At 47.5% G+C, this 25,662-nt stretch overlaps 7 protein-coding genes across 7 annotated transcripts; 2 read left to right on the plus strand and 5 right to left on the minus strand.

Annotated features, from left to right (window-relative positions):
* Nucleotides 1-7: 7 nt before the first annotated feature.
* On the minus strand, nt 8-2,610 carry EI90DRAFT_1763108 (glycosyl hydrolase family 85-domain-containing protein). The gene is made up of 6 exons (XM_039052160.1): nt 2,459-2,610; nt 2,331-2,390; nt 2,182-2,265; nt 1,877-2,125; nt 1,718-1,823; nt 8-1,660 (listed from the first exon to the last, which is right to left on the minus strand). The coding sequence occupies exons 1-6, from the start codon at nt 2,485-2,487 to the stop codon at nt 236-238; spliced, it is 1,953 nt and encodes a 650-aa protein (XP_038922578.1). The 5' UTR covers nt 2,488-2,610; the 3' UTR covers nt 8-235.
* A 1,017-nt stretch (nt 2,611-3,627) lies between these two features.
* On the plus strand, nt 3,628-6,923 carry EI90DRAFT_3143787 (armadillo-type protein; the record flags this gene model as incomplete). Its single annotated transcript, XM_039065053.1, has 13 exons — nt 3,628-3,664; nt 3,717-3,808; nt 3,862-3,959; nt 4,011-4,191; nt 4,243-4,398; nt 4,473-4,622; nt 4,674-4,904; nt 4,957-5,110; nt 5,233-5,473; nt 5,528-5,715; nt 5,770-6,405; nt 6,490-6,722; nt 6,783-6,923. The coding sequence occupies 13 exons, from the start codon at nt 3,628-3,630 to the stop codon at nt 6,921-6,923; spliced, it is 2,538 nt and encodes an 845-aa protein (XP_038922579.1).
* A 17-nt stretch (nt 6,924-6,940) lies between these two features.
* Nucleotides 6,941-9,502, minus strand: EI90DRAFT_3034711 (Lactonase, 7-bladed beta-propeller-domain-containing protein). The gene is made up of 8 exons (XM_039058559.1): nt 9,104-9,502; nt 8,781-9,026; nt 8,544-8,719; nt 8,429-8,487; nt 8,237-8,375; nt 8,173-8,185; nt 8,042-8,116; nt 6,941-7,988 (listed from the first exon to the last, which is right to left on the minus strand). The coding sequence occupies exons 1-8, from the start codon at nt 9,204-9,206 to the stop codon at nt 7,423-7,425; spliced, it is 1,377 nt and encodes a 458-aa protein (XP_038922580.1). The 5' UTR covers nt 9,207-9,502; the 3' UTR covers nt 6,941-7,422.
* A 1,721-nt stretch (nt 9,503-11,223) lies between these two features.
* EI90DRAFT_3285703 (uncharacterized protein) lies at nt 11,224-12,278 on the minus strand (the record flags this gene model as incomplete). The annotated part of the gene is made up of 6 exons (XM_039066981.1): nt 11,224-11,338; nt 11,387-11,483; nt 11,564-11,630; nt 11,714-11,796; nt 11,901-11,918; nt 12,098-12,278. The coding sequence occupies 6 exons, from the start codon at nt 12,276-12,278 to the stop codon at nt 11,224-11,226; spliced, it is 561 nt and encodes a 186-aa protein (XP_038922581.1).
* Nucleotides 12,279-13,238: 960 nt separating this feature from the next.
* On the minus strand, nt 13,239-13,969 carry EI90DRAFT_1763277 (uncharacterized protein). The gene has a single exon (XM_039052161.1). It carries the CDS (start codon nt 13,925-13,927, stop codon nt 13,670-13,672), a length of 258 nt encoding a protein of 85 aa, XP_038922582.1. The 5' UTR covers nt 13,928-13,969; the 3' UTR covers nt 13,239-13,669.
* A 6,389-nt stretch (nt 13,970-20,358) lies between these two features.
* EI90DRAFT_1763473 (uncharacterized protein) lies at nt 20,359-21,291 on the minus strand. The gene is made up of 4 exons (XM_039052162.1): nt 21,261-21,291; nt 20,964-21,209; nt 20,749-20,907; nt 20,359-20,692 (listed from the first exon to the last, which is right to left on the minus strand). The coding sequence occupies exons 2-4, from the start codon at nt 21,186-21,188 to the stop codon at nt 20,420-20,422; spliced, it is 657 nt and encodes a 218-aa protein (XP_038922583.1). The 5' UTR covers nt 21,189-21,209; nt 21,261-21,291; the 3' UTR covers nt 20,359-20,419.
* A 1,189-nt stretch (nt 21,292-22,480) lies between these two features.
* EI90DRAFT_3034715 (uncharacterized protein) lies at nt 22,481-23,011 on the plus strand (the record flags this gene model as incomplete). The annotated part of the gene is made up of 2 exons (XM_039058560.1): nt 22,481-22,747; nt 22,838-23,011. A coding segment is annotated over one exon (267 nt), but the record flags the coding sequence as incomplete, so codon positions are not given.
* Nucleotides 23,012-25,662: the final 2,651 nt, after the last annotated feature.

Here is a 25,662-nt window from a genome sequence, read left to right on the forward strand (position 1 = left end):
TAGGAAGGCGCCTTTCCGCTTTTAGAATTGAGTATTTTGTGGCTAAAATGCGTCGGATCTAACGTTTCTACATTGACATAGTAGTGCGATATACATATACTCTTTGAACGCGATGCGACCGGTCGGAAAAGGGAAACGGGATGCCGGGCGGTGCACAAGAACGGGCAATCCGCATCCTCGTGCAAGGCCTAAACGATCGAGAAATGGCGATCCTTGCTGAGTTCCCCTGTGAGAGTTACTCCTCTAATGAAGAGGACCTTCTGAGGGAGAGCCGAGCTTGGTGGCTTGTGACTTCATCGCTGGCATCGCCGACTGTCGAGTTTGGCGATTCGCGAGGGAGCTGGACGACATCAAACTCTGTCGCATTCCCCACGGTTGTTCCGATGAAGATGGGGTGCTGGGGGGTGATACCCACGTCATTGTGCGTGAATACAAGGAAGTATGCCCACGACGAAGCTTCGTCGGCGGGAGCCAGGTCCTGATGGACATCCCATTGTAAAGTCCCATTGACTACCGAAGCTGGAAGCCCTGTCGGTATCCAGTCAAGCGATAAAATTCGTGGTGGGGGTGTTAACGATTCCAATGAAAGCGACATCTGGCCCAGATATACGTTCATCTCCTGCGCAGGAACGGCATCCCCAACAGCAGAGACCTCTATTCCTATCTCGACGTCTACATAAAGCCCTGAAGCGTCAACTTCTTCGATGACCAAAACACTCCTCGATTCCTCCCATCCGTTTGACAACGCAATGAGATCGACAGTCGTCAGAGGCACACAGGAGTTCTGACCGGACAGCCTAGCAAAAGGCTTCACCACATACACGGCGGTACTCTTGCTAACCGTCCGATAGTTGTAACGACGGTTAGGAAGCAATGTTACCTTTTCAACAGGTATCATGAACGTTTTTGGAAGATCCTCATCGGGAATGGGGATGGAATCTTTGGTGACTGTGATGTTCAGGGAAGACCCGCCAAGCCAGGCATCATCAAAACAGAGCGAGGGCTTCGCCAAGTGAGAGCGGCAAAGCACCAAATCTGAATGGTCCCCATCTTGTGATTCAACCAACAGTGCGATCGTTGGCCACACGAGGCTTCCGAGGGAGGTTTGCTTGTCCAAATCCGTCCAGCCCCGAGATGATATAAAATGCTTCTCTCCTTCGACGAAAAATACATTCCCTACTCCTGGACTGAATGTTGTGTGGAACGGTAAGACATCGGGCGGGGGAGGGGGAGAGGCGATGAAGAACGAGGCGAGCGGCACAGATTGCACCTCATCCGAGTATGCTCCAGGAACGAGCTGGCTCTTCTCCTGATCTTGGCTGGAACGAGTGGCGTTAAAATCGTGGTTCCTAGCCGGTGCGCCGAGCCATAGGAGATTATCATGTTCCCACCATGCTTGCCAAGTCCAGTCTGGCTCATCCTCCTGGGATTCCCACGACCAAGCTTGTGCGAAGATCGCTGCACTCAGCCGGGAGACCTTTGGGTCGATGCATTGAAGCGCCTTGTACGCGCCGAAGCCACCCCCACCATACGAGCCTCGGCCCCACATATCAACACCGCAAAAAATATCGCTGTATGTTTTCAACGGTTCAGATGAATCACCATTTTCTAATATATCTTTTAGGAACTCCGCTGATTCTTGAGGGAAATGAGTCGGCCACTTGTCACGTATCGTAATGAGGACCTTCCAAAACGAAAAAAGGTAAGAGCACCTTACAGTGTAATTCGTGAATATCGAGGAAGCAGCGTCGAAGAATGGAAAGTTCTTCTCATTTAATTGATTTTGCCATTCCAATTCGCCGGTCGTGACGATACTATCATACCTAGATCACGGCTCACTGAGAACCCACCTCAAGTGAAATTGAACGTTACTTGCCATATTAGCTGGGCGTGAGATCCAAGCTCATCGGTCAAAGTTTTTCGTAGTGTAGAAATCCACTCAATGAGAAGTGGGATGTTCGTCTCTGCGTCTGGTACCTCGCATTCAATATTCAGTAGATAGCCATCAAAGTTCCGTTCTTTAGCCAGTGAAACAAGTTTTTCAATAGAACTTCTGTTAATACCGTGACCATCCCCCCTGAAGTATTGCAGCAGATCGGGGATGGATTTCTTGTGCTCAAGGATCCTAAAGAAGCAGAGCTTCAACGAAATAAGAGGGAACCGGAAGGGCCGGATATTCACAAGGTCCCAAGTATTTTGACCCCATGCCGGTGTGCAGCGTTAACCCAACCGATTGGAGGAGGGGCAACCTGGTTGTGTGAAAAACTGATGGAACATGAGCAACGAATAAATTCCTAAGAGATAACTCACTATATAAACGTGTCACAGACTTTCCAGAAGTTGAATGTATAGTGAATACGGAGAGGATCTTCTTGCTCTGTGTATCCGCCCTATGTGAAGACCATGGTCATCATGACGATTTTCGTTTGCCAATAGGCTTAGGAAGCCTATAATTCACTTTGTAGTCGTGGCAGACCTGAGGAGCATTATCCTGATTTGCGCAAGCCAATGACTCTCAATGAAACGGATCACTCAACCAATAACTTTCCGGCGGATTCGGAGTGTGCGGGAGCGCGAGGAGAAAAAGGGAGTACACCCTCCACGGGGCGGTACGCTTCAGGATCATACGCAATGAAAGCTTCGTGGCTAGTGAAGTAAAGAGGTGGAGATGGGAGCTCGTCGTCGTCTTCGTGATCGAGAGCGGCCATCTTGGTGTCAGGCCGTGGGAAAATAAATGAATCACATGTGTCCGAGGTCCGTTCCTCACTATGTAGTTGTGCTACGCTGCTCGCTGTTCCTGTCCCATCCAAAGCAAGGGTTACGCTCAGCGGGCTATGCGCCACTACGGTGCTTTTGCGCTCAAGGGAGAGAACTGGAAGCTGAGATCACTGTTGGAGCTGCTGAGATCCTCATATCGAACTCGGCGTATGATCCGGGCCAAAATTCAAGGAACTATGTAACAAGGAATTAGGCAGAGTGACATCCACGAAATCAAAAAAGCGAATCGATAGAGCACTAGTGAGCCATTTTGATTTTAACATGGGGTTAAAATGTAGCCATAATATTGATTAATCGTTGGAGTGATCCAACAAGGAGGGCTGGTATTGCGTGTGGTGACGCACATCCAGTGTCAAGTGGAGACGACACAAGGGCCAGCCATTGAATATGGAAGCTCAACCGCGGCTAGGTTAGGGCAAGTGTTGGAAATGAGTAACGTCCCTAGTCGCCTCCCTAGATTTTACATGGCTGGGGATTACGATTACTGAGATATTTTCTGCAAATGGGGTAGAGTCACAGAGTGTCTGATTCGATGTAAGGATTGTAAGCGTCCTGCAAAGCATAGTCAAAACGGTGTGGTCGTGGTATATTGTCCCATGGGACTTTGAAGGGAATGACCGTGGGGCATATAGATGCCGTTGCAAAGGTTGAAATGGCGAACAAAGTGGAAGGATTCAGAACAGAGCGCGCATACGCAGGACCCCAGCCTCTATAGTGGAATATCGAAAAGAGCGCATTCGATTCGAACTCCCGCGGCGCTTGAACCGTGTGAATGCTCACGTGCCGTCATCTCAGCGCCAAAAGAGTTCCAGTCTTTTGTTCCACTTGTGGTCTGCATCCCTGTTCGTCATGAGTTACGGCGGTGGTTACAGGGGCCGCAGAAGTGGTAAGGAAATATAGCGTTTAGTTGTGGCATAGCATTTATTGCGTTCAATCAGGTCACTACGATTCCCGTCGTGATGACCGCCGACCCCCAGAGACTGAGAGCCAAAAGCTACGAAATTTAATTCTGAAGTTCGGTGAAGGCTCTGTAAGTTTCTTATAAGAAGCAAACGTTGCTAAGTGTGATGAGCATCATTATAGGAGTTTCACCCTTCATCTGAGCTGCCTGTCATTGCCCAGGCACTACGGGCAGGATTTGCTCAGAATGCTCCGGGGATTGTAGAAGGATTTCGAATGGCGTAGGTAAATGTTCAATCACCCTATTTGCCTTACTCACTGGGATCCTCCAGCATAATCGAGCAACCTTACAAGACCCTTTACCTGGCCGCATTACTTACTCTCCTGTCGTCTAAGTCTACTGCTCAGACTGAAGGGTCAAATTCTGACCCCGCGCAGGTGGTTTTCGATGAATTATGCAAGTCTTTTCAAACAACTCTTGATAAACTTGAGTGGAGACAAATTCGTCTATATGTAGGTCTTTGGGTTGAACTCGAGTGAACAAAATCTGACAGTACATCGCAGACACACTTCTTCGCATGTCTTACGCTTTCCAAGGCGGTCTCGCCTTCTTCTTTTCTCGACCTGCTCCAGTCGTTTCTCGTCGTACTCGACGAGCCTGGTGTTTCGTACGAACGTTTGCACGCTGCAGCGGCCTGCGCCGGTGAAGGTCTTATGAGGGTACATGTCCCTTCTCTTCTAAGCCATCCCATGAGGTAGCGCTCACTGTCCGCCAACGAATTGTTGTGTCCTAGGCGGGCCCTGCCCTTTACTCCTTCAACCCGATAGCAGTAGATGCCATCATATCTACCATCAACAGCTCTGGGGAACCACATGCCCCCCAACGGACTATAAGTCGCCCCATACTGGACCCAAATCCTCTTGTTCTCCCTGAGGCAGACGTGGTCAGTCCGCTCTCTGGCCGTGGTGACTACATCTGAACGTGTTCCGTGCAGTATCTCACATCTCTTGTTGGTGCTCTAACATCTTTGCGCGACAAATCCTTTGAAGCACTACCAGAATGTTTACCGCAACCTCACACACTCTTCCCCGAGCCCACGAAACTCCTTGACATTCCTCCTTCCTTGGTGCCTCCTGAAGAGATTGATTTTGATCGTGCAGTAGATGAAGAACTTAAACGGAAAGAGCTTATGCCCGCAATCAGTATTCGGATGTTCGGAAATGACGTTCGTTCTGTCATGCCTTATTCTCCTCACATTGGACTCACCATGGCATTAGGTCACACCGGATCCATCGTCTCCAGCCGGATTCATGATCCGCTCCGGTCTTTCAGATGTCATCAACATTTTCGAAGTCAATAGGAAGGAATGCGCCCGGATTTTGTTGGAAATGCCGCGTTGGTTTGTATGGGGCACTTTTAGAGGGAAATCTAGTGCTGGCCCTACACCGGAAGATGAGCTGCCCTCCTCGATGAACTGGGTGCTTGAGAATACGGCACTGGAGGTAATGAGATTGTAATTTTTGCACATTGGTGGACCTAAATCATTTGTGCAGGTAATTTTGTCCGAGCTTACCTTACTGCCTCTTCCCCCCAAACGATAGTTTACTACTTTGCACTGGTCACGGATCTGTGCAAACTGTCCCCACAAACTGTCGGCCCCGCCGTAGGCAAGTCCTTCAGGAAATTGTACGCTTTTCTGGGTAATGGGCTGGACGTGGAGATATCGAGGCGTTACTGCGAATGGTTCGCAATGCACATGAGTAACTTTGGCTTCAACTGGGTTTGGAAAGAATGGTAAGTGTGTCTTCCTGCGGCCCACAATTTCTTTACTTCTCCGCAATTTCCCAGGATTCCGGACCTAGAACTGCCTTTGTATCATCCTAAGCGCGTGTTTATCCGTCGCGTCATCGCTTTGGAAATTCGTCTGGCGTATTACGACCGAATCCTCAAAACCCTCCCTGAACCCTTTACAACTCTTGAAGCCAGATGCATTCCAGACGAGGCCCCTGGACCTGAGTTTGAATACGAGAACCAACGTAAGCAGTTTTCTCCTAATGTATCCCACTTTCTGGCTCAAGTATCTTGTTTAGAGCATCCGTACTACGAGCCTGCGCAGTCACTGTTGAACCTGATACGCGGTCGCTCACAGATCGAAGAAGTCGTTCAGTTCGCAGAGTCGATGCGATCCAATCTCTCGGAAACCGTTACACTGGCGGATGGCGCGACGTCGGACTCTGTCGTCCGTTCCATCACAATGCAAATCCTCCTCCATGTCGGCTCCCGATCGTTTTCCCATTTCTTGAATGCGATTGAAAGATACCTTCCACTGCTGCGTTCGCTAGGCTCTGACCCCCAGGATAAGCTCGATTTTTTGAATGCAGCTGCTTCGTTCTGGCACAGAAATGGCCAGATGATTGGCATTGTGTTCGATAAGCTTATGCAATATCAGATTGTGGACCCCACCGACATTATTGGATGGTGTTTTGACAATGCGGAGCGGAGGAAAAGGGACGATGACGGTACGGGTTCACCAGGAACGCTCTCCTTCCGAGAATGGGATTTGGTGAAGGCCGCGCTTGACAAGGCCATCGGTCGAGTTGCGATTGCACAAAACCGCGTGCAGCTACTGCGCAAGGAGGAAGAGGAAGCGAAGGCGAAACTAACTGCTGGACAGACCCGCGTAGATGATGATGGCATGGAAGTTGATACAAACGGGGTTGGTCGAGGTTCGTAGACTGCAATTGTCGTCCCCTCGAGGCAGGCATTTGTTAACTCATTGCTGGCAGGAGATATGGAAGAACGCCATAAAGCTGTTTTCGAGAATCTCAACACTGCCCTTAAAGCGCGCTCAATTCTCACGCGTGAGCAGAAGGCAGCTCTCGCTCGCATCCTTGATGGTTTCGTTTCGTCGCTTGTGCTGCAGGCCACTGTGGGTCAACTGGACACGCTAAAACCAGGTCATTGGGATCTCCGAGAACAATGGACACAGGCGCAATGGCAGTACTGGGAGACATTTGGGTGGTATCGCCATTTTTGCAGAAACGTAGGTGGAAACAACACCGCATGCGAGTCTCGAGTGATTCTCTAATTCTTTTTGTTCCAGTACCTTGCTCAGCTCAAGTCGTACACTGTCACTCTTGAGTCCGGTCCTCTTGCAAAAGCAACAGTGACCGGAGACCGGGCTGCTGCAGGCACCCTTATGATGAGCGTCTGGAATGTCGCTCTCGGCCGGGGCCATTCATGATTTATTCTGGGACAATGCTGCTACATCTGTATACAAGTGTATACACATAAAATACACCAAGGATGCTGTAAATTCGGCCAACTCCACTAAAGGATTTTGAGGGCATCGGACTGAACATGCATAGCGCACGGTCCCGCTCTAAGCGCCCTTAGTATGTTGAAGTTGTGAGGTTAGGGTGTGAAGAGGGGTGAAAGGAAGAACAAGAAAACCATGCACGATGCTGGTGTCATATCATGCACAAGATTCTTCCCTTTCACATTCTTTCAAACTAATTCGTACAGGATCGATGCCAGAAACAACAAACAGAACTTCTATACAGAAAAACTTAAACATTGGCAAGGGGGTTGTAAACATTCGAGTAAATGGCCAACTGCGCTCCGAGCCATACCCTGGACCAGTCCGAAAGCATCCATAAACACTCAGGATGATAGCTTCATCGAGCATCGAACCATGGTGACCTTAGCAAATGCCCAGTAGCCTTACCTGCGCCACACAGCCCTCAAGCCAACCAAAGAGCAACACTGGGCAATGCCTTTGCACTCGAGTTCCCGCCTACGCCAGCGTCCAACAGTACATCACTGATGATCTTGAAGCTTCCTCTTTTTCCGCTCCATTCAACAATGAGGATCAATCCTTGCTCGCCATCCGTAAGGACCATCCATTCCGCATCGGCAATCCCCCCCGGCGTCGCGCAACTGGAAATCTCATATGGCGCCAGTTCAATCGCGTTGGCCTGCCCACCCGAAGTGGGCGTTTGAAACGTGCTGGCAGGGAAGATGATATTTTCATTCCTTGTCATCTTTTCTTTCGAGGGATCCAGTGAATGTAGTGGCAAGGACGAATGGGGGGTTTGATCAGAGGGGTTTACGATGAGTCCATCCGAAGATATGGCGAACGCGGCGATGTATCCTTTGTACTCCGTTGTCGTACCGCGGGTTGTGGCGAAGAGATAAGTCAATGGCCCGTGCCCCTCGTGTTTATTCTCTCTTGGGGTGTGGGGACGAAGATGAAGATGTTTTCGAGATAGACGTACAGTGTCACCTCTGTAATTGCCTCGATCCAGGCCTTAGGAAGAAGGTTAGGGTGGGTGGGGGGAACGAAGAGATAGAATAGAGCACCTGGAGGGAGGATACTCGCTGATTGACGGTGCTCGAGATGATCATTCATTATCTCGTACACGTCCACGAATGAAGCTGGCGATGATCATAAGTATGCACTCGTTCAGTGAGAAAACGTTTTGACTACCCACTGTTTTCGGTGGCCTGTACATACAATCAGTCCCGCCGAAAACATCGATAGTGGAGACAACTCACGCAATACAGATATTTTTCATTTGGAGACGGGAGGACGTGCCTGGGAGCGTCTCCCTCGCGGAATGACTTATTTTCGCTCAGAAACACCAGCTTCCCCGATGATCGATCCAACTTGTACATCCATATTGAGTTACGACCGCTGTTTTTTTACATCAGCTGGAAAGTTAATAAGAATGAAGTCGAGTGACGCACAGATTCGCAGCGAAAGCAAAGCCCGTGGTAGTAAGCTCTATTGAGTGCGTACCGTTCCTCTATCCATGGAGTCTCAGTGTCTTTTATTCTACCCTTTACGGACTCCATAACTCACTATACCGCTCCTAGTCTTATCCACGAATGGAAGCTGGTCAGCATCAACGTACAGTAGTTGCTGTATCTGTTGCCCAAATCCACCATTCGCAGGGTCTATCTTGTGAACTGCTCCCGTTGGCCCTCCAACAGAGTAGATGTACGAACTGGTCAAGGCAATATACGCAGGCGTCGAAGCTGCGGTTCATTCAGTGACGCCATCTCTGTCCGGATTCATGTTGGGCAAACTTGAACTTACTCGTATTCACAGTGTCAAGATGTTCCAATGTTGGGTATCGTCCGTACGCATCCCATTCCCTCCAGTTTATGTACCACGAAACTAAAGTGGGCGGCTGTGCGAACGACGTTGTGTACAGTCTATCAATTGGGGCGTTCTTTGCGAGGTATGAGTGTGGCCCGAAGACGCCTGTCCTCCCTGTGACATTCAGTTGACGGGTCTGTATGTTGAATGCTAGAGTATACAGAAATATAACATTAAACGAGCCTGCGGCCAAGTGCAGAGGTGGGACATAAGCATCACAAAAAGTTCGCATGGTCACAACATGGAGACACTGGGCATACCAGAAATCAGATACAGCGTATTCGGCAGCTTCGCGCAGGTCTCGGAAACGACACTCAACACGCTTGGCGCGCAATCAAGGGCGCGAATGAGACAGGGTGTCATGGACGCCAAACCCTCACGGCGGCGAACAAGACCTCAACGCAACCCCATTCCCGTGGTACCCACATAAATACCCGTATCGTTTACCCTTAGAATGTAGAGTTAAGGGACCTAAATTATCCGTTGAGTCTAAATGGCTGAGTGAATGAGCGAATTTGGCAAACACAGCCACAGTCTAAGGCTCAGTTCGTGCATGCTAATATAACTGTACATAGTGTGAAAAAAGAGGGAGGTCAAGTAAACTAAAGGGGAGTGTTCACCATGCGGGCTTTGTTATCTACTTTTGTCATTGAGGTTCCGAATGACAAAGCTTGCGGCCACTTCCCACGGAAAGGAGAATCCAACCCGCTTTGTAAATAAATGCGTTCGCAAGCTCAGCCAACAATGTCACAGAGACTGGAGTCCTGCCTACTCGCACGGAGTATGCTGGGGACCACTGTGTAGCCCTACTTACCAGCTGCACACTATACAATGACCCGCATTACCATCGGACGCCCACGTCGTTCACGGTGACGGTTCCTCCAACTCCATTTCACCGCATGTACTATAGAGTCCCGAGCGTAATGCCCGGATTCAATTTCAGAGGACATCTTCATCCCCGTTGGCGCATTGTTGACGCGTTCTCAATGAAAAAGGAGAATCTCTAGGATTGGTGTAGTTCCAGGCATCTCTATTGCATGTCGCTTCAGAATCGCATGGATAAATGAGAACATTGCCAAAGCAGGCCATTGGATGCCGCAGTATCTCAGTGGATTGCGCGCCTCACTACGGCTGTTCTGGAGCGCCCGGCTGTTTGGACCCTCTGCGATCGTGGTCTGCAGACCTTACGTCCACGGTCTCTCAAGAACATCCAATGCAGTGTTTAATATCACGGCTGACTCTATACGGAGGTCGCTGGCTCTTCCTCGCGTCTTCGAAGGGGACGCTAGAGCTCTGGGATATCTACCGTCGTCCGCCACTTGATCCCGTTTCTGTGGGCGGATAGGGTGTGCTCGGGGCTTGTTCATTCTCTTCGAACTGACGTCGATAAGCCTATTCTTGTCTTTTCCTACAGGTGACGCCCGTTCTATCCCATCGCTGTGATGTTCCTACGTTTGATATCAGCAATCACAGGTCTTAGCTACTAGAATGTGCATTAGGCGGTCATTCCACGCTCACTCACCTGAGGACATACGAAGTTGCTTCTGTACGCAATGATTTTACTTTCGTCGCTACCTCAGTTCAACCAGAAGTGTTGACGCTCGCTAGAATAGATAGTGTAACTTACGCTCGCAATTCCAAAGTCGATGATGTCGCTGCAAGCATTGCAAGTTTCCCCGATGGTATGAACTCTGAGATATTGTTGTGGCCACGTTTGAAGATCGCAGTTTCTACGGAATCTGATATCGTTGCCTTCAAATGCTCCACCATCTACATATACGGAGTTGATGGGTTGGACTCTCCATCAGCCCCTAAAAAGTCATAGAGCTCAAGCTCGAGCTCGATCCTACCCTCTTCCGAATCCAACCATGGATCAGCGCAGACTCAATCGTCTAATTGGTCGCGACGCGGTTCAAAGTTTCCTGCTCTTCCCTGCCAGCTGAACACGGGGATGAGACTAGCTTGATAGCCCTAACCAGTTCCGATGCAGAGGTGCATATTCGGCCTGACGTGGAGCAGTGTGGGTTTGTAATCTCGTAGTTGCTTCAAGCAACAGAAGCTGTGTCTTCTCAGGCAATAGATTTCCTCATAACCAAGAATCGTCGCCTGCTCGGCAGAAGAGGACCGACTCTGTGAACCTCGGGTGCTGTGAGCGCTCCCTGGACCTGACTGCCAGGACTGCAATTGGCACTAGTATAGACTCGTCTCGGGGGAACGTAAGGCTCGTCGATTTTGGGTAGGCAATAATCGTCGCTGGTTTCGTCGCTGTTCTCATTAAGTTTGCGTATTGCAGACTATCAGGGGAGAACTCAGTGTTTGTCAACGAGAAAGCGAATATTATTACAGAAGAACCCCATTAGTTGCAGCTTTACGTTCATATCTAAGACTCTGGGACTTCCTCCCTATTTCCGCCGGCGCGCGACATCGAGTAAGCACGTATCATGCTTTCATCATGACTATTGCTAACTCTGAATGGGTGCATGAGTGATGAAGAGCTGTGAGTTGAGTTGTTATCTCATCTAGCATTACAAATATTGACGTACTTTTCAGTCCTTCCTGCCGCCAGTCCCTTCAGGTTGGCGCCCACATTCAGGTATCCTTGGGCTACCGTCGGATAGGCGGTGAGTAACGGGACTTCGTCTGTGCCGCAAGAGTTCGTTCCCAGAGGCTGGCCAAGACATCGGTCTACGAGACTTTGTCGCTGAGTTCTTTGGACGTACCCACTTTGAAAATTTTGATGTTTATAAACTCCCCTTTGAAGCCTTGTTCAGGGTGGATGGGGTGGCTCTATTTTGCGTTGGGTCTATGCTCTGTCAGTGCTTATGGGATCCAAATCCCGCTTCCGATTGCTGGTTTCCTGGCTACTGGACGCTTCCAGCTTCCTCGGCGAGCTCAGAAGCGAAGGCCTTCCTGCTGCCATTCACTTTGGTAACTTTGACCATGACGAATATTACTTCCAGGAACAATTTGCCAGGCGGTACATTGTAGGGAGGTTGGGGCCATTGATGCGTTTGGATATGGTTACGATGACGTTTTCAGTGAAGCACATCTGCTCACTGGGAATTCCACGGATACCTTTCCAATGGTTTTAGGAGGCATACATCACTGTTATCATCCGCATGTGTTTTGCTCCTGGTTATCCAGACTAGAACGCTCGCGTTAAACAATGAGGACAGCACATGCTGTAGATGTATGATGCAAAGCAGGGCGAGCATTTTAGTCGGCCTGGGTGTCGTTTCAATTCTCGCCTTCACGTTCCTCCTTCACACGGTTGGCCCAGGAAGCGGCGACAGGACCTCTGCCCCTGTCCGGAGCATCCTTCCACGTATACTTGGGCGTCACTAGCACTTCCCTCCACTCAGCATGAACGGCACTTCGGTAGTCCATGATATGAGGGAACCGAATATGTGGGGGAAATGGCTGATTCTCCTTCATGATGACGCTGGAATGGTTTATTCTGATCGCTGAAGCGACTGTTCCCCGTACATCTCTCCCTGAGCCAACTTCAGATGGGCAATATTCATATCCGACGGTGTCTGCTCCGTCTTCGCTACTGCATTATATTGTTTGTCGCTTGGACTCATAAACCCACCTAACTCGACGCATCAATACTTCCAAGTGTGTATTATTAGAGCAACTTTATCTTAACATTATGGGTGCCCCAACCAGGTGAGCACCTGTCGCGTTACTCATTGCGCGTATAAGATCCCTTTTTCGCCGCCCAAGTGACTACTCGGTTTACTTATATTAGGGTTTCATCCGTAGCGATAAGAAGCATGATCAATTGATGTATGTATCTCAACAGTATGCCAAGTTCGAGCTAGAAACCATCATTGCTCTTGAGATGACGATCAAAGCGGACGGAGGACCATGGATAGTTCGGACTGAGCTTTTTATATCATGCGCGCAGGAAGCTCGTCAGCGGGAATCGCCGTCCTGTTGGTTTATTTTCACGGGAACCTGAAAGAGTATCGGGAAACATATGCTGACATCAAGGAGTCTTCCATACATGCCAACCACCCGATCAATACATGCAGAGCGGATCTATCTTCAAAACTTTCTAACCTGTCCAGCAGTGAATCCAAGCGTCCCTAACACGCCTCGTACTGGGCCTGATGTGAGATCTCGCACGCGGGGACCAGCGATAGCATTTATCATCCTGGGGTAGGTTCATAAGAATGTCGCGATGATGCATGCAAACTCAGAAAGTGACTGCAGGTACGGTTCTGGACCACAGACTAGGAACAGTACTCTGTCGGGAGGGTGAAGTGGCGTGAGAGGGGCACGACAAGTATGAGAAGAGATTTAGCCAAGAAAGGTGTGAACTTTGAGACAGCAATGGGCGGTCCCAAAGGTCCAATGTAGCACTAATGTCCTGCTTTGTTATCCCGCCGATATGTAAAGGCTTGAATGAGGCATCAGTGTATGCAGGAGAGGATGGATGCAGACTATCGACGAAGACTTTGAGGGTAAAAGCACCTGGATGAGACTGTTCAACAGATCGGAGTGTTGAGAAAATAATAATTGGTGGGGGCTCTGCAGGATCAGGGAATAATGAAGCATGGTGATGCGTGGCTTGGTCATCGCTTTACCCGAACACCCTGCAGAAAGAGGTTAAGCAGCTGGAAGAACGGCGTGATGCCTGTTCCGCCAAAGATCTATGTAGCATGAAATTCACGGCGTGGCCAGCCTCAGACATCAACTGTAGGCGAGAAAAGGCGCCCAGAAAACCATTTTACTATTATTTTCTACCCCAAACAATGGAGTATGCGGCCGTTCTATCTGAAGATCGTCGTCTTTAATGTAGATCAAATATTATATATTGACTAACAGTCCTCAGGAACCGAAGCTTTCGGGATGGAGAGAGTAATGAGTTTGGTGGCAGGGCCGCCCCCCCTAGACTCGATTATGGCCGCAGGGATAAAGTGCTGGGATGAAAGTGGGGTCAGCCGGAATGATCGCGATTCGCATGACTCCATAGAGGGTTGGTGAATGAAGTATACGAGATAAAGACAAAGACGGCAGAGGGCACTCCTATAGTTATAGTGTGATGGGAGACGTGCCGCACTACACATGTGGGACATCGCGCACACGGCAGTTAGAGCCTTTTTGCCGAAGTGTTATGGCAAGTTCCGCAATGTACGTCGGGATCATGTGAATTTCTCAACAAATGTCGGAAAACCCGGAATTTCATTTTAACGCGTTAAGAGGCTCCCAACGCGTCTCAACGCCTTATTAGTCCGTTCCAACGCTCAATGCAAAAATCAAATTGTAAATACTCAAACACACTATAACGTTATAGGATGCCTATATAGGCACAATGCTATATATGAACATGTTATATGGTTCATTATTACCATCGCACTCCGACTCAGGTAAATTATCGTGAAATATATATATTATATCGGTGGATGGCACCCCTTCAAGCGGAAATGTTGCTGAAGGAGAGAATCAATCACCTCACCCCCCACATCGCCCCTAACCCAGACGCCCGTGGATCCGAAGTCTGGAGATTGGGTGGTGTGGTTCAAAGTCGGACAAGATGGGTGTTGGAGAAGATGACAGTGAAGCGAGATCGAACAAAGATCTTGAAGGTCAGGTCCAGCAGGCAAAGTGTCTGCAAAAAAAAACATGAATAAGGATGCCGGTGTGGGCAAAGCACATACTGTGGTGTGCCTCGGCACAGGCGCAAATTGTTGTGCTGGCGAACACCTGAAATGAAAGAGGCATACCACGGCCCTTTTAATCTTTCTATAGCATCACAAAGATGCTGTCGGTCCTCTTCCATCAAGCGCTGCCTCACTTGATCCTGGGTTTGACTAACACGACAGGCAGTTGTTCCGTCAATTCAATGGTATAAGCGCCGGAATCAAGTGGATCCAAATCAGACAAGTCTCAGAGTCAACCAACCCGCTGCAATGGTATATTGGAATATTATAATATGGGAATACTCCGCCAACTTGAGATTTTGTGAAGCAATGAGCCAGAAACAATTTTATTTGGCGTGTCCTTCCACTTTTGTAATTCAGGACTTGTTTCCCTGAGCGGGCAAAGCCAATGTGGGAATGTCAGCATCTCCCGCGGGGCCGCTGATGCGTTGACTCTTGCGAACAGGTCCCTTAGTCTGGCTCTTCCGTGCTCCACGCTTCCTCCTCTGCTGGGCCTGTGGAACCAGCAAGACACCACTTGGCGTGACACTTTCCTCAGCTGTCACTGTGTCCGCACCTGAAGTGGTTGCAGCAGGGCCTATAGGTAGTTCCGCAGCTGAGAATGTAGCTACATCCCCAGTGGCATGGCTGCCATTGGACAATTGCCCCCCAACCTGATGTTGCGCATGGGGAAGCATATCTGGATTCTGAGCCTTACGCGATGATTCAGCCTGTCTCATCGTAGCTGCTAATATAATAGACTGAGCTCGGCATTTAATTCTGTTTCTTTTGTCATCACAACAGCCTTGAATTGCTCAAAAAATTCATGTTCTGCCGAAAAGTCGAATTCACTGTCTAAGTCCGCTTGCAGACTCGTACCCAGTCGGAGGAGCTCCGTGGACGCGCAAAATAATAGCTTTTTTACGCAATGTAAATAAACGTTCTCACACTGGTACTCGACTGCTTCCGATGCTAGTCACGTTCTGTACTCAATACAAAAGATCACATGGTACGGAGTTAAACAAATATCCGATCACCTACTCCGAAACTTAGCCCGCGACACTTCGCTCCTCCGACTGGGGCAAAATGTAGGTGGCGATGCATCGGAAACACCCGACTCTCACGCTAAGCCTGAATGAGTTGTACATAGAGGTTGCGCAATGTAATTGTTAGTGTTGACACATGCGGTCATTATACCCAACCCAACCCATAGAGACTTGGGAGCACCTTGAGGGTTGTGAAATCGACAACCCAGGCATGTGCGGAAATTGACTCTTCATATAATACTTCTATAGCAATTTGCAGTTGGTGCTTTGTAGTGAAGCGGTACAAGCGTGAGCTGAGGCTATGCAGCCTTTTTTGGCTGCGGGTGTTCGATTCCCACTCAGTGAACCTTTTTTTATGGTCTCAGGAATAATTGTAACAACCTCCTATTTACACTAAGGAGTAAAGAAGGGAAAAAAAAAGGTTTACTGAGTGGGAATCGAACACCCGCAGCCAAAAAAGGCTGCATAGCCTCAGCTCACGCTTGTACCGCTTCACTACAAAGCACCAACTGCAAATTGCTATAGAAGTATTATATGAAGAGTCAATTTCCGCACATGCCTGGGTTGTCGATTTCACAACCCTCAAGGTGTTCCCAAGTCTCTATGGGTTGGGTTGGGTATAATGACCGCATGTGTCAACACTAACAATTACATTGCGCAACCTCTACAGTCATTCACATGCCAATGGTTCACACCCTCAATGGTTCATTTGCATGTAACATCCTTATTTCACCCCAGGATTTTTTTATTTTTTGCACACTTGTATGTTATAACTATGGCTATGACTACGCAAAAATTTGACCAAATCAGACATAAAATGAAGGAGTAATAGCAGTTGTTCAACGAGTTAATGGTGCACACAAAAGTTATGCATCTTGCACTCTCCAGGAACATGGCTATGACACCCCAGTGTGTCCTACAGCTTGGTGTATTACCAAGGAACAGAAGGCCACTGGCGCATGTGCCCATGTTTGTTTGTTGTGGTGAACAAGCACTTGTCAGACTTGGGTATACTTACATCTGAGTTTCCAAATTCAGTGCCTCAAATTTATTCCTTTCTGTGCCTGCTGCTTTCACCAGTATCAGTAATCACTCCCTTAGAATGCACAAGCAAAAAGCAGCTCAAGCAGTGGAGCAAATATTCTGCAAACCCTTGCTTCATGCCATATTACTGAATTATCGGTTCATTGTGTGAACTAATTGTCACACCATGTCACACTGAACCATTGAGCCGGGAAAGCACCATTTCCTTGTCTGCTTTTATTCTCGTTCATTTTTCATCCATTTCTTTATATCTCTCGGTAATATGTACATACCCAGCCTGGCTACTATCTATCATAAAATTTTTGTATTTGGTTTTGATCCAATGTCATAGTCTCAAAATTACAAAATGTGAACCATTGGCCCGTGAATGACTGTATGTACAACTCATTCAGGCTTAGTGTGAGTGTTACAGGAATGGGTTCCGGGGAACCCAACCTGAGCCGTTCGGCTCACTAATGGAGGTGGCTGTGTAGCCATCGGAGGGAGAGCAGAATAGGATGAGGGTATGGGAGTACAACCTGTGTGTCGGCCAACGGTAACTTGGCGCTCCTGGGAGCGTACCGGTAGCAAGTATGATGTGGGCTCCTTGAGGGAGCCACCTGGTTGTCTGCTAACGGGGACTTGGCGCTCCTGGGAGCGTGCTGGTAGCGGGTGTGCTGGGAGTGTCTGGCTAGCGGTGACTTGGCGCTCAATGGAGCGTACCGGTAGTGAGGGATACTGGGACTCCCAAAGGGAGTCACCCAGTTGGTGGCTATCGGTGACTTGGCGCTCATGGGAGCGTACCGGTAGCGGGAGTTGTTGGGGAAAGCGGGCTGGTGGACCAGTGCACGGTAGTGGGTGACCGTTGAAGGAGCGGAGCTGGATCACCTTATGTAACCAGTTTCCTACGTCCAATAACGATATTAGAGTTTGTGCTGATTTGCGTACTGACCGTGTTTTGGTTGCCAAATATATGATTGTTCACTGTCTAAACAACAATAAACACCCCCCAACGATCTCACCTGATGTATAGATCGTCTATGGATAAAATTCTATATTGACTTTACTATGATTTCTAGTCAATATTACACCTATATTTACCACTTTTCAGTAGGATGTGATTTTCCTGATAATTTACTGAAGGAAAACTGCTAATAAAATAATTCCGCAATAAATGTTACTCAATACAGGAGTGACCAAACTGCTCTTTCTATCGCTTAGAGTGCGTGCTAGTTATCTAGCAGGTTCAGGATCGCTCACTTTTCTCCTGTGGTGTGATAACCAAGTATTGCTGAGAGATTATTCAATTAAGAAGTCCCTCCACCAAATTCTCACTAATTCTCACTATGACACTTTTGTTCAGCTGTGTCTAACTGACCCTAACTCACGCTTAGAGTGACGTGTTAGTTTTATATTAGCTAACAACTAATATTTGCTTTTATCTTTTGGAGCAAACGAACCAACCACTGGTGAGGAGAATTAAACTTTTATTTCTACCTGAGGTTTGAGAGGGGGCAGAAGCGGTGGCCTTTTATGCTTTTCAGAGGCCTCTCTACTCCCACGCCTCGCACTAGTTACATGTGCTACATTTGTATTATAGATAGTTCTAGAATGATATAGGGGGTTGGGCTGTGTAAGCTTAATAATGGACTTAGGACATGACTCAGCAATAAGTAATTCATTTCTTTGTCTTTTGGGCCGATCTCAGCGGGATCTTGTAGCGCTGAAGCTATGCTCTACACCGCCTTAATTACGAACGGTTATCTTTAGAAATGACTCGGCTATAAAGGAACTTTCTAGACTGTTCTCTAATTGACCCCTTTTTGTGAAGCCACATCATTACTAATGTTCTAGAGCCTTCCCAATTAATTAACTGATCCGCGGACTTCTGAATCACTTCATGCTTATGATCCGAGATCCAGATCATCAATCATTCCTTTGTTCCGATTTATTTGGGCTTAAAATCAAAAAGTTTTGATGAATCATGGGAAAATATACAAGATCCGGTTTTTTAGCATTTTCTCCTCTTCTGATGCGATCAAAAACTGTCCGCCCGCGCCGGGGAATACTCTATCATATGGTATTCGGTCCGCCAGACTTCCGGGCGCCAATATATTTCCCTTGAGTCACATTACCTTTTGTAAGAATTAGCAAATAAATATATATGAATTATAAGGTGTTTCGCCGTTTGAGCGATATCTCCGTCAGTTTTGAAGCTTTTAGAATGAAACAAAACCGTGGATAAAGTTAAGAAACAGTCCTTCCAGATGGTAAAAAGATTACAGTCAAAAGTTTACTGGTTCCCGAGATATTTACATTTCTTTCCCAATGTTCCTTCTTATTCTGCCGTCTATGTGCTATTTTCTTGTTGTAGGGATATATTCTTTGAATATTACACCTATGTCAAGTTCTAGGCATGATTGTAGTAGATTAAATCTCATACTACATGGGTGTAGATATTTTATAATGATCTTCTAATGTCTGTCCAGTCTCATAAAGATCATGAGATCTGTTAAACGTCTGAACTTGTCACCTGTTCGTTGACTATTCTGATAGATCATTGTTTTATTCTTTGAATATTATTTCTCCTACACCGTGGGAAGTGGGACCCGCGGGTGCGTGGCCAGGCATCCTGGAGCTGCCTGGACCATATCCTTCTCCTGAGGAGGTGGGATAGGCTACAGTTCCTGATAGGGAACTTCTGGTTGGATGGGAGTAACCACTCGACCACCCGGTGGACTGGTGGGAGTGGACAGCAGGAGGTTGGGCATGGGAATGCCCTCCTCATTGCAGTTTTGTCATGGAGAGGAGGAATAGGGAGGTGGACATGGTTCCAGGGTTACAGGTTGAGTTTACAGTGGTGGCACAATGGTGAGGATGTTACAATCGCGGTACAAGGTTTTTGGGTTATGTATTTGATAATGATCAACGTCCTCGGCATTTGCCTTTGAGGAAATTTGTATCCGGTGCGACTACTGGACTTATCCGGAGCTCCAAATTCTTATGACGTAAACCAGCGTGACTGGACAAATGACATAAAATGGACAAGCCTGGTATCGAACCCAGGACTTCTAGTGTGCATCCATACACTACTCGCCCGTTATGCCAGGGGGGGGTACCCCTTCCCTGATGGTTTGGGAGATCACTTGATCCCTTCCTCCAACACTCGCCCTCAATTTGGGGTGTTAGCCTCCAAATTGATGTACCGTGGCTGTCCACCATGAGGAAATTTGTATCCGGTGTGACTACTGGACTTATCCGGAGCTCCAAATTCTTATGACGTAAACCAGCGTGACTGGACAAATGACATAAAATGGACAAGCCTGGTATCGAACCCAGGACTTCTAGCGTGCATCCATACACTACTCGCCCGTTATGCCAGGGGGGGGTACCGCTTCCCTGATGGTTTGGGAGATCACTTGATCCCTTCCTCCAACAGCCTTTACATGTCATATGACTGGTTTCTATCTAATATCAAAGTCTCAATGGTCAAGGGAAGTCCCTTGAAACTTAACAATTCCCCCAGCCAGCACCAAAACCCAGTGGGAAAGCTTGGCATGGAGTTTGACAGAGAAATATAGTGGAGGGCAGAGACAACCTACCTACTTGCAGTCACGGACCATAAGAATCTAGTCCATCTCTATAACAGTGAGAGTCGGGTGTTTCCGATGCATCGCCACCTACATTTTGCCCCAGTCAGAGGAGCGAAGTGTCGCGGGCTAAGTTTCGGAGTAGGTGATCGGATATTTGTTTAACTCTGTACCATGTGATCTTTTGTATTGAGTACAGAACGTGACTAGCATCGGAAGCAGTCGAGTACCAGTGTGAGAACGTTTATTTACATTGCGTAAAAAAGCTATTATTTTGCGCGTCCACGGAGCTCCTCCGACTGGGTACGAGTCTGGTCTGCTTGCAATGCCAGCGCCTGTTCCGACTTCTCATTCCCACTCGATCTGGAAGCCTGCCCAAATAACCATTCATTCAGCTGAAACATCGTCTCATGAAATGGCCTTGGTTGCTCCTTTGGGTAGTTTTTTTCTGCATCAATGGCCGTGAAAATGCACTTCCTCCAGAAGTGAAATCGGTCTTCATCTTGATGCCAATCCTCAGGGGGAAGCAAAATCCTCCAGGCCTTTGATGGCGTCACCATTAGCAACAACAATAGGAAGATATGAGATAAAATCTCACCGAAACAGCTGTGAGGGCAACGAGTCCGGGCGTAACCTCCCGGATGTTGTAAAGTTTTGCAGTGCAGTTTGCTGCACTGACTTCCCAACAAGACTTGACCAAATTTTTTTCGTCATCCATCTCTGCAATTTTTCCAGCAAAGAGGATCACCGCAAGAGTCTGTAGTTAAGTAATTGTTGGCTCTCAGTTAGATAAGGTCACATCAATTGGCTCACCCGAAGAATGTAAAGAGACCGGAACATCCGGTGCTTTGGTTCGCCCTCTTCCATATGGAGAAGGAGGGGATCAATGGGATACCTTTTACGTCCATCATGCCTTCCACGCAACATAACTGCCCCTTCACAGGAGTGCAGTTCACAGTTGAAATTGGGGCGCCAGAATGGGGAAACCAAAGCGATTTTATCAGGACTATTCATCTGGAACCTGATAGCACGTCGCATTCCTCCAGCTGCCTCACGGATCTTGGTCAGGTCTATTAGTCCGATTCCTCTGTCTGAGGAAATATTACACACTGTTTGGTGGATCACGGGCTCGCTGATCCTGTTCTTGATTGTTCCCGATATTCTGGTCCATCCCAGAAACTCGTGTAAGTGCCCTTCTTGCATGAAAGCACTGTCCCACCGTTTTTCGGGGTCCCAGTGCGAGTCTTCACTCAGGGTTGTCAATAATATGCGTGCTGTTAAGAATGGGTTGACAGTAAGGGCATAGAGATGCATCAAGGCAGCGGCATCTAGTTCTGCTTTTGTTTTCGGACTTTTTGTCTGGCGCATTGGCGTTCTGCCCATCTTCGGAATGCCTTTCATCCTTGCAGTGCTAACAACCTGAGCTTTTAATTGTCTGATCTGCACATCTTTTTCTGCAAGTTCCTTTATTTTTTCTGTCAACCAGGCTGGATGGTGAAAAATGCCAACTAACTTCTTGCATTGTGTGAATGTCCGAGGGCACCTGAAAAGAATCAAATGGTCTTCTTGATTCCAAGTTTGGGTATAGAGGGGGTTCCTCAAATGTGTTCATCGCTGCACAGCTGAAGTAATTGGGGACACAAGAATCCTTCCGATGCCGTGGGATTACTTAAGCAATTATCGAGGCCACAATAGCAATACATGACACAAATGGCATGAGCGCTCGGAAGCCATATGTAGTGGAGGAATGTTACAGTCATGTCAAGGATGTATATGCTATGATAAATACATCTTCATGACAACATATCCTCGCAAAGCCGAGAATGCGTAATAGAGTAGTGGTTATGAATGTACTTACAGTGAGAATCGTGGTGTCCTTCAGTTCGAGTCCCGCATGTAACAATTATTAGTTCTGTACCTATTATGCAATGTGAGTTCCTTCAGAACTGCCGATAATGTCTGCTAGGTGTTGGATGCAATTGGACAAAGCCGGGCTTGCAGAAGGTTGTATCTTTTTGTTGACCCTACCTTGTTGCCGTTGCAACGCGTTGTAATGATCGAGTTCAGCATTGAGAGCGTTAGAACGGCACGTGCCGTTGAGAGGCGTTGTCGGAAAACACGGAATTTCGTTTTAACGCGTTAAGAGCTCTCAACGCGTTTCAACACCTTATTGATCCGTTCCAACGCTTTGTTAATCTGTTCCAACACTTTGTTAGTCCGTTCCAACGCTCGAAGCAAAAATCAAATTGTAAATACTCAGCCACGCTGTAAACATCCCTGTTCACAAATGCATGGATGCGCTTTCCTTTCACTGTCAACCACGGCTGTAGCAACTGTACATTCACATTTCCATACCCTGTACTTTCAAGCTACATGGGAGTTCTCCATACTCAGGTAAACACACGTTTCATGATTCATTGCCACAAATTACCTTCACTTGCTTCACATCGATGACGTCCACCTACTTGACGGCCAAGCCACTCTCACGGCGAACGACCACTTCAGCAAGTGATGAATCCCCAACAACCCCACCGTTCTCTTCCTGTGTCATTTTAACGAGTGGGGTTCCATATGGGAGGCCAGGCGCTGAGTTGTAACCTGCACATGTCATTCAGGGACAGCATGGACAATGATTCCGACGTACACAGAGAATGTTGCAGCATTTTTTTTCGGCAACTCACCTCATAACAGAGTGCACCCCCCATCAACTGTCAGTGTTCAGCATAGGAATCTTCCTTTATCGCTCCATGTTCCACCACCCTCAACGTCCACCGCACATTCTTATTTAAGCCGCTTCGTTCACTGAGTTCTGATTTGTGTTTGCGCTTCATGTTCTCCTCAATACCACTGCTCAAATGAACTTCAACTTCATTCAAATTCTAACTCCACATTGCACCACCATTGAGAGCCACAATGAGACATGGTCCAACCCCACAGCGGGTGTACACATATTGAGAATACTAAGTAACTTAGCCCAAAAGACCTATCAATACAACGTTATGTCAACATATCAGCACGAAGCCGAGAGTGCATGATGGTGTAGCGGTTATGAATGTACTTACTATAATGACCACAGTGTTCCTCGGTTCAATTCTCACCTGTACCAACCATTTAATGATATTTAGTTCTGGTCCTATTCCGCAATGTGAGTTACCAAAATTAAGGATAATGTGTGGGGACGTAATGAAGTGAAGGTAGGCTTCAGTCCTGGCCTGCAAGGAGTTGTCTCTTTTTGTTGACCCTACCTTGTTGCTGTTGCAACGCATTGAAACGGAGGGAAAGCGTTACAATGCCTCGAAGCGTTGAAAGAGGGCTCGTGGCTCTCTATGCCAACTAAGCTCGTGGGGCCAAACTCTCCAAAACCTCTACTTTCTCTCTTGACTTCGCTATGCTCGATCCTAAAACTCCGTGGTGGGTTCTCCAGGATTCCGCAAGGTCCGGGCTCAACTAATCTACTACCCACTCGTTGTGGGCTAGACAGTTGCCCTTATTCCTACTGTTGGATTCCACACACTCACTCCAACTCTAGTGCGTCCTAGAGAATTTTGGGGGAGGGGAGAACTTCTTTCCAAAAATCCGGTATGTACAGGATTATAAGAAATAATTATTTTTAGAAATAATAGATGGGAAATATTGATGCCATATGGCACCTGCATACCTTATTAGGCGAAATAATAAAAAGGGAAACAGTAACAATAAAAGAATATCAATCAATATCTGAAATGATGGCAAAATATGAAAATATCAGGAAATAAGCGATTTCTCAGCGGAGTTATGGAATTAAGAGCCGAAATTGGAAATGAAGCCGGAGATAAATCTCACACAGCCAATATGCATTTTTACCAATTTATTAGACGTCGTGGGAACGAGTGAGGCTGGAATTCTGGGTTGCCGCTTGAGATTCCCACGCCCGCACATGCCCGTGCCTAACTTGCCCAACATAGAACTCCGTCAAATCTCCACCGATTAGGACGTTCTTGGTATCGATGGGATCGTAGGAATTAGTACTATTTTTAGATACCAAATCCGTGTCGAGTTATTGTGTGAATGGAAGGGGTTTTCTGAATGGTGGAAGCGGGTATCCGAGCCGGCTCTGCACGTGGGCGATTATCCCGCCTACAGCGTTGGAACGATTGAGTTCAGTGTTGAGAGCGTTAGAACGGCACGTGCCGTTGAGAGGCGTTACAACGCCTTCTAACGGGTCACAACGTGTCCGCAGTGTTTTCTGACAGTTACAACGCCTCGTAACGGGTTACAACGCTTCTGCAGTGTTTTCCAACAAAACGGCAAGGAAAAGGAAGATAATTAGGTCCTGATGTATGCGAGTGCGCAATGTTGTCTTGCACTTGGTCTACTCCATCTCCATCAGCAAAAGTCCGTTATGCTCCGGAGCATCAAGAGTGGCTGGAGCATGTGGGAGACAAAACAGCAGATTGGGCACTCCTGGAGCCAATAGTGTTCTCCTGGGAGGGGGTTCAGGAGCAGCTGGGAGTGGTGAGGAGTATGTAATGTGCCAGGAGCAGTGGGAGGAAAATTTTGGTCTCTAAAAAGTTGAAAAAAAAATTTTCGGGAAAAATCAAAAAAAAATCAGGAACTATAGTGCCTTTAAAGTGCTTTCAGGACATATAATTATTTGCAAAATTGAGGAAGAAATGATGGAGAAAAATGGAAAATACTTTCGGAGACCTGAGAAATAATGAGAACTGAATTGATGGGAAAGTCTGAAAATTGAATAGGAAAGTGAGGGGAAGCCTTGTAAGCATTGTTATTTTCTGCTGTTCTGATTTTTCCTGATTGTTCTTGGTCTCACTCCCAGCTGCTCCTGGACCCTCCCAGGAGCTTTCAGGAGCTTCCAGGAGTATTGAGGAGCAGCTGGGAATGAGACCAAGAAGAATCGGGAAAAATCAGAACAGCAGAAAATAACAATGCTTACAAGGCTTCCCCTCACTTTCCTATTCAATTTTCAGACTTTCCCATCAATTCAGTTCTTGGGTCTCCAAAAGTATTTTCCATTAGCTGCTCCTGGACCCTCCCAGGAGCTTCCAGGAGTATCCAGGAGTATCCAGTAGCAGCTGGGAGTGAGACCAAGAACAATCAGGAAAAATTAGAACAGCAGAAAATAACAATGCTACAAGGCTTCCCCTCACTTCCCCATTCAATTTTCAGACTTTCCCATCAATTCACTTCTCATTATTTCTTGGGTCTCCGAAAGTATTTTCCATTTTTCTCCATCATTTCTTCCTCGATTTTGCAAATAATTATATATCCTGAAAGCACTTCAAAGGCACTACAGTTCCTGAATTTTTTTGATTTTTTCCCTAATTATTTTTTTCAACTTTTTAGAAGTCCCTATTTTTCAAATTTTCCTCATTTCCCTCTATATCCCCCCTCATTCCCCCCTCATTCCCCCCTCATTCCCCCCCTCATTCCCCCCCTCATTCCCCCCCTCATTCCCCCCCTCATTCCCCCCCTCATTCCCCCCCTCATTCCCCCCCTCATTCCCCCCTCATTC

This window comes from Cantharellus anzutake, assembly GCF_015039405.1.
Source record: "Cantharellus anzutake strain C23 chromosome Unknown EI90scaffold_4, whole genome shotgun sequence".
NCBI lineage: Eukaryota > Fungi > Basidiomycota > Agaricomycetes > Cantharellales > Hydnaceae > Cantharellus > Cantharellus anzutake.